At 39.3% G+C, this 8175-nt stretch overlaps 1 protein-coding gene across 1 annotated transcript; it reads right to left on the bottom strand.

Annotated features, from left to right (window-relative positions):
* Window positions 1-4020: 4020 nt before the first annotated feature.
* Window positions 4021-7889, bottom strand: rpl18a (ribosomal protein L18a). Its single transcript, XM_080022172.1, has 5 exons — window positions 7829-7889; window positions 6126-6305; window positions 5235-5364; window positions 4381-4490; window positions 4021-4165 (listed from the first exon to the last, which is right to left on the bottom strand). The coding sequence occupies exons 1-5, from the start codon at window positions 7844-7846 to the stop codon at window positions 4073-4075; spliced, it is 531 nt and encodes a 176-aa protein (XP_079878298.1). The 5' UTR covers window positions 7847-7889; the 3' UTR covers window positions 4021-4072.
* Between the last annotated feature and the right edge of the window lie 286 nt (window positions 7890-8175).

Consider the following 8175-nt stretch of genomic DNA (forward strand, 5'->3'; position numbering starts at 1 on the left):
TGTGAAGGGGGATCTTGCTAACTTTAATACACTTGAGGCGAGGTGATATAGCTCACCTCTAGTGGGTATTTGTATATTATTCTGTATGTGGCCATCAGTGAAAAAAGTTTGGACAACCCTTCTCTAGTCCTACCACCACTACCGGGATAGGAGAGGCATCCTTTAAGAGGAGCTGCGAGTTTATGAATAATTTTAAACATCAGGCATACATTAGAGTAAAATAAGAGGTTATCAAATTTGAGGAAGGATATAAATAAATAAATAAATACACACACACACAGTATATATATTCAGGTGCTGATAATCACTGTGGCTTACCTACCTAGTTATTTTTGGATTTGTTTATAGCGTAAGTACACAGGCTTGAGTGTTGTCACACCTGCCTGTGACCAGGTTGTAATGCAGTAAACAGATGAGAAAAAATCATAGTACAGTGGTACCTCGACTTACGACTCTAATTCGTTCAGAACGGTTGTATGTTAAAACAGCTGATGTTGAAGCAATTTTTCCCATATAAATTATGAAATCATGAAGGGTGAAAATAAGCAAATTACACAGCACAAACACAGTAAACATGAAAAAAATATCGATAAGCCACGAACTATGTGCACACAATGTAGGTCGCCCGCTGACTGACTGCTGACACGCCAACTGCAAATTTCCACGGTCGTATATTGGAGCAGTCGGTCACCAGTTGATACAAATTTTCGCGACTATCGCTGCCCGTATCTTGGATTAGTCGTAAGTAGATGCAGTCGTAAGTCGAGGTACTACTGTATGTACAAAAAGCTTTGCAGCAGACTGGGACAGCTAATGCTCTTAAAATGATTCACACTAAACCTATTATTGCTAATAACTCTACCAACTAGCTTTTTGAAAGGCAGATTTGTTTCAATTATAAGGCCTAGATATTTAACATGTGTCAGATGATGACCTCACCATTTAATAAATGTCAGGATTTACTGAATTACTGATCCTTCCTGTGAAATACATGCAAACTGCAATCGGACACATTTCTCATTGCAGCTGTCAGTTTGGCTGCAGCAGGTGCTTTAGATCTCGCATGTGTAAAAATCACAGTGTCAGTATACATGTGGACGCAGACATCTGGACATAATGGAGGGAGATCATTCATTTAAATATGAAATAAAATTGGTCCTAAAATAGAACCTTGAGGGACCCCCACTGTACAACTAGCAGTTGAGGAACACTTATAAACCACTGTTGTACATTGTTTCCTCTAAGGTTAAGTAGGATTCCATCCAGGTCAGTGGATTAACAGATTTATTACATTTAGAAAGTTTTTAAAGTAAAACATAATTAACTGTACCAAATGCCTTCCTAACATCTTAAAACCTGGCTCCGACAACACATTTTACAAGATGACTTTTGATTTGTTAAACAAAAAAGCCATTTGCCATTTCTGTCAAATTATGCTTTTGGAAACCGAATTGTATCGGGTGTAGAGTAAATACACCATCTAAATGAGACTAGCTGATCACAAACAACCTTTTTGGCAACTTTAGTAGCTATTTGAAGAATATTAATGGGTCTATAATTTGATGGGATAGTTCAGTCACCAGATTTAAGGAGAGGAGCCACTACTGCAGCCTTCCAGCAAGGAGAATAGTAGTTCGTTATTGATATGTGAAAACAGAGAATTCATTTTTTCAGGTTCAAGAACCTTTGAACGTACACAAAAATTGTTGGCCACACTGTATTGAACCAACAAAGAACAAATCAAAGATTGCAGATTTGTTCATTATCTTTTATAACTTTTGATTGTTCATTTTTTTCCGAATTTAACAATTTTGTTATTTATATTTTCACGACTAATTTACAATGATTCATTAAACAAAATAGGCTTTTTCAGTTCCTTTACTACTGTTTCCCAAATCCTGAAATGTTTTCTTATGTGGCAATGAAGATTTAAGAGCTGCCTTCAAGTTTTTTTTCATTTTGATACTGACTCTGGCCATCATATTAGATGCCTTGTCTATCATCAGACTGCAGAACATCATTCCAGTCCAACTGCTTTAATTTATCCTCAAATGGACTGACCGTTACCCCCTTGTCTGTATAAAAATAGATTAGTCAGTATTCTTACAATTAAGGTCAGATTTTGTAATTATTTCAGGTTTGTTACTAAAAATAAGACCTGCGTTGGTAATGATTGGTTGGAGTGGAGCCTTGTTGAAGCCTTTGAGAGAGATTATACAGATTTGATATACTGGAGTTATTTCCTTTTTGTTTTTGCAGCATTTACATGCCTAATACAATGTATTAATTTTTGGTACCAATTTCCTTAAGTAAGGTATTCAGTTTGTCAGAAAATGTTTTTTTTAAATGTGGGGGTCGGTATATGCCAACAACAGTAAATTACATAGGCTGGAACAATACAATAGACAGCTATGCTTTCCAAGTCTTGCAAGGAATTAAGATGTAGGCCTACTTCTACAGATTTAAATGGATCTCGAACATACAAGCAAAGTCCTCCTCTGCCTAATTTTCTATCTTAACCAAAAACCTGATACCCAGGTGCAGCAAACGCAGTCCTTGTCGATGACCCAGTTAACCATGATTCCAAAAGGAGAAGTCCCAAGTTCGAATCAATCAGCAGACTTTCAAGCTGCCTCACCTTGGATACAATGCTTCCAATATTCAAATGTCAGCTAATCCTTTAGGCATTGCCTGCACTAGCTGTTCTTATGATTGCAGACATTTTGTTTTCTTTGATTGTACGTCTTTGTAAAGGGCATTGTGTTCCCCTTGTATGAAATGCATAGGTGGCACAGTGGCGCAGTGCACTGCTGCCTCACAGCAAGAAGGTCCTGGGTTTGGTTCCCGCCTGGGGCGCTGTTGGCACCGTGCTCCGGTGGGATATCTCCCAAATAGGAGCCTTTCTGTGTGGAGTTTGCATGTTCAAAAACATGCACCCATCATCGTCTGACCAGCGATGGACATTATCACCTGGTCCCCGGGCGCGTCCGCGTATGCTGCCCACTGCTCCTTCCCACTTGCTTTTTAAAAAGGGGTTCTATTAAAATGTTCGAGTATACAATTACTCAAGTTAACGATTGCATTTTGCAGGGTTGTATTAGAAGTTACGAACCAGTTATCGCAGTAGTGTTTACAAGCTCAAGGGTTACCGACAACAGTAATTATCAGGCCATACTGCAGTATGGACGGGGGGGTTCATTGTAGAAAAAGTTGGTATATTGGCATTTCCACTGCTGAGGATTTTGGAATATGCAGTTGATGTCTCCATTGTATGAAAGTAAACACTGTGAGCTTGCAGAGTACTGTTGTCTCAGCCGGCCCAGCAACAGCGCAACGAGAACACTAAGAGAATAAATATGTAAGTGACCATACTAGCTCTGTACACGATATCTCCAATTAAAGCAGTACTATGTAACTTTTGATATCTGGCCCCCCTGCAGTTTGAGTGCAATTGGGACTCAAACCACTGTTGTAAAACTCCAAAAATAATTTATTTTGATATGAACCTTATCGGTCATGTTTCAATAAAGGTCTGTTAGAAAAAAAGCACAACGCAGTTGTTCCCCAGTTTCGTGCAAGAACAGGCGTTCAAGGTGCGAAAAATCTAAATGATTCTTAAACTGTTATTTTAAGGTTAAAAAAAAAAATCCCCCCAGGGATTGTTATTTTACAGTAAATGCTGACTTTTTTCCATGGCTGTAGTTTTAAAATCATAATTTGTTAAATCTTGAATTCACTTTCAAAGGCACTACAGCATCAGAGAAAGGCGACAAGATAGATATTTTGATGTTTGCACACCAGATTCAGCCGTCTCACATATTAGACACGACCTTTGGGTTTGGGTGCATGAAACTCTAACCAATAGACTAAACAATGGCTTGTTGTACAAGGAAGTGCTCTTTGGCTTACTTGATTGTCAAGAAAAGTAGTAGAAAGACATCTAAGGTGAATGTGGTCACTTTAAGAAAACGTTGTTCAAAATAAGTTCAGTCACGGAAAATGAATCCATCTTCTACAACATTCCTTTTGACAAGTTTTATTTCCCACACAATGTGAAAAAAAGCCAATTCCTTTAGAAGAAGGTGTTTGGTCTCTTGGTGGTAAAGCGGGGTTTGTGCTGGCGACGCAGCACCCTGTGGGGCAGAGGGAACTTGATCTTAGAGTCCTGTGAGAAGGGGCAAAGGAAAATGCTTGTTAAGCTAGGTTTAGAATGGCATGGGTTTAAGATTGTTTGCTAAAAACCTGCAAATGTTACAACCTCAGGAGAAAGCATTTGTTGATCCAAACATAAGTGAAGCTGCATCAGCATAGATTTCACCACAAAATCTATTACATCATACAATAACAGCTTTCAAAAAGGCACTGCATGTAGATGCTTACATGGAACTGTTTGATAGCAGGTCTGCGACATTTGTTGGCAGCAATTTCCTGGACCTTCATGATCTGAATAGAGTGGGCGCGGGCACGATGACGGGCTCCCATATCCCGATCTAAAAGGAAGACATGGCGACAATCAAATGATGCTATATGTGCAACATCGCTAACATCTCAAATCACCAGTCTTACATGAAGACAAATAAGATAAAGTTTATTTGCAGATAAGGTTACATAAGAGATCACATGTATTTTGTACTCGCCTGATCAGACAACCAATGAGGAACCCCACTTGACCGAACAGAGTTTAGTTTAGCCCCAGGGAAGCGTTAACATGTCATATTCGGGCTCTGTACGTGTCATATTGATAAACATTTAATAACCAGCGAAAATCGATTCAGCTGGGGACCGGGAAACAGGGCTCTGTCACTGAGTCAAAGAGGGTCATTCCCTGGTGGATGGCTTAACCAGCAGTTTCATCTTCCATTGTGGAACATAGGATGGAATCATTGACATTTGGCCCAACGTCTTAAATTCTGAACACGTTGAGCATGTACTCGTCGCATTATTGGGAAGGGGTGCGCGCACCTGCATAGAACATAATGGCTCCCTGTTACAGAAGTGTAAGATTTGTTAAAGTACTTCCACAAAAACATCCAGTTTTTACTAAATAAAGTCTAATAGCAACGGAAAGTAATTTTTGAACGGGATAGTCCCTTAACTCAGCTGTGTTCTAAAACGCTGTTAAATACAAGTAGGGCACAAACAAAAATAAATACATCTCAAATAAAAAGACAGGCACAGGAGTCTGGAACCATTCAGAATAAGGATAAAATGACAATACTTGTATGTATACGTACAGCACTGTGTGACAGCTCCAGAGGTGGTCAGGTCCCTGTACTCTCTGTACATATTGTGGGTGCCACTGCGAGAGTCGTAGCGTAGCCAGATGCCAAAGTTCTTCACCTTCAGGGGGGTCTTCTCGTGTACCTAGTATGATAAAGAACCCTTTCATTAGCAACGTTACCAAGAGCTGAATTCAAAGTTTCTAACAATAGACGGACATTCTTCAAGCAGACCTACCACAGCCACGTACATGGCCAATAACCATTAATAGCTGGAAAAGACATGCTTGTAATTTTGACAAGATATGAAGTAATTACAAGACTCTAAATAAAAGAATGACTGATCAGAGCTCAAACGACAAGCTTTAACTGAAAATTTCCTCTAGTTCAAGTTGAAGAGATTGTCACATACATATACATAAGGTCATACATATAGGCAGTGAAATGTCATGACACCCGGTGATTACGCACAATAAGCTCTAAAAATACTAAAAAACACCAAAATGTGCGTAATCGACACAAGGTGCTCGCATATTGGAAGAGCAGTCAGTTAAATTCAGTCTGGAAGTTATGAAACTATGCAAGTGGCGCACTATGTATTTGAGGTCTTCAAAGCATGGGGATTTGTTCCTTTAAATTCTGTATTTTTCAGCTCTTTATCTTTAAATTTCAAATTCCATATGAATTCCTAATATTTTCTAAATGGTACTCCATGCCACACTTGTTGCAGGAGCGTTTCTGAGTTCAATTAGTATGAATTAAAATGTGTCAACTGTAAATTTGTATGCGCATATTTTATTTATTGATAGTGTACATGATAAACAAAATGCATGCATGTTAGTAGGTCTGATTAAGTCTTTTTTATTGTTGTTTGACATCACACAATGAAAAGCATTAGTCGCATACCAGGCCACAGTAGACCGTCTCTCCAGAAGCCTTCTTCATCTTCCTGAGCTGGGAGACGAAGTACCAGAAGCGGGACTTGGCCACTACATGGTTGGGGGCAAAAATCCTCATGCGATACAGAGGAGGAGCGGGGTTCTTGGTTGAAGGCAAAAGTCGCCCAACGACTTTGTATTCCCGAAGCTGTGCATACAGAAAGCAATACATTAGCCACCGAATGCATAAAAAAAACCATGCGTGTTTACAAGTTATGAATTGTTGAACCTTGAGTTCACTTTCAATTGCACGAGAGCATCAGAGAAAGGCGACAAGGTCCATAGTTTGCTATTTGCACACCAGATTCAGTCATACCACACATTAGATATGACCATTGGGTTTGGGTGCATGTAACTAATGACTTGGACATCATTTTGACAATAATGTGATTCCTGTGAGAATAACATTTACAACTCAGTGCGGACTGATTCTGGGGCCCTGTTAACACCTGGGGCTCACATGTGTCTTGGGTGACCAACAAAGAGTGGAAAGCTCGAAGTACAGGCGTAAGCTCACCCAAGTTGCATTGAGATCCGTTCACTCAGACCACATTCTAAGGTGGACTGGGCCGCCGCATATGTTCAGGATTTATTATTTACAAGTATTTGCAAAGATAACATCCAGTTTTTATTGAATTAAGTCCCACAGCATCAGGTAGACATGCCTGGCGTGGCATGGGACACAAGGGCTTTGTTTCGTTCAATTAGAAAACGGGGGAAAACAATTACACCTAAAATAAATACTTTCTTTTTAGTTGCTTTTGAACAAAAAGACGCAGTGGACCGGAGATCACTCCCTTTCAGTTGTGTTTTAAAATGTTTTATACAAGTAGGAAACAAGCGAAAATAAACATCTAAAATAAAACAGTAAAATTGGTGCGGTGTGTATGGCGCACATTTTTAATTTTCCATACAAGTAGGAAAATCAGGAAAATAAATAAATGCCGCTGCGTACATACACACAGCATCAACATTTCCAAAAACAGTTTTTCATATAGAGCGGGGAAGTGAGGCGCATTCTAATGCCGAGGGTGAACAGACGTATGTTAATGCCAGGTGTAAACAGGCCCTAAGTCCTGCCTCACCCATATACTATACAGTAAATGACAGAAAAAGAGGAAATAAACAATAACCTAAAAATACAATTAATAATTTAAGATACCCATTAATTGGAAAAGTAAAGGGAATTGTTTATAGATATATTCTGTACGAGTACTGTGTTGGCAGGGTATATAGATTATACCAACTGAATCCAATGAACGAACGACTATTTACTGACTGACTCATCAAGAACAATTCTCCACCCTCATCAGCCACTAAAGAGCGCGACGCCACACTGGAAAGTTTAAGCTCGCTTGCAGGGTCACATTTGTTTAAAGTAAACTATTAGATCGTGGAGGTTCGGTTAAGATTGCCCGCATGTGGTTATACGGAGTACGGGAAAGCGCCGCTGCACACTAAAGCCATGGCTGTCCACATGGCGGGGGCTCGCGGCAATGGAGGCGCCATGTTGTATCGGCGCAGCGTAGCTCCCTATAATGTAATTCTAGCTTCAGACGATATTTTCACATTTCGTCGAGCTCATGTGGGCATCGAAACACTAATAAAGACTATCGTTGGAAATGCCCATTTCCTATAGGTTTCTAATGAAGAATTAACATTTGTACGTACTGTGCCCGACGCTTTCATGGTGCCTCTCGCTGAGCGCCACAGTAAAAGAGGAAGTAGAAAGGTGGAGCTTCCGCTTGTCAAGTATCGAACGGGGAGGGGCTCCAAAAATATATTCATATAAAATTATATATATACAATATATATATAAAGTAGGTGTTTAACAAGCACGTGATTTCTTGATTTAGCGCTAATCAAAAGTATAAAAAATAAATGTGCAAATATATATATCTTTATTTTGATTAGCGCTAAATCAAGAAATCACATACTTTGCTTGTTAAACACCTACTTTTTTTTACAGTAATATTCACAATGTGATAATTTACCATTTTTTTTTTCAATTAACGACC

Source organism: Zeus faber (genome assembly GCF_960531495.2).
Source record: "Zeus faber genome assembly, chromosome: 21".
Classification (NCBI taxonomy): domain Eukaryota; kingdom Metazoa; phylum Chordata; class Actinopteri; order Zeiformes; family Zeidae; genus Zeus; species Zeus faber.

Excerpts from the sequence above, each read along its gene's own strand:
- rpl18a (XM_080022172.1), bottom strand. Across the intron at positions 5,365-6,125 it reads AGACGGTCTACTGTGGCCTG|GTACACGAGAAGACCCCCCT; the intron begins GTATGCGACTAA and ends TTATCATACTAG. Across the intron at positions 4,491-5,234 it reads TGGAGCTGTCACACAGTGCT|ATCGGGATATGGGAGCCCGT; the intron begins GTACGTATACAT and ends TCTTCCTTTTAG.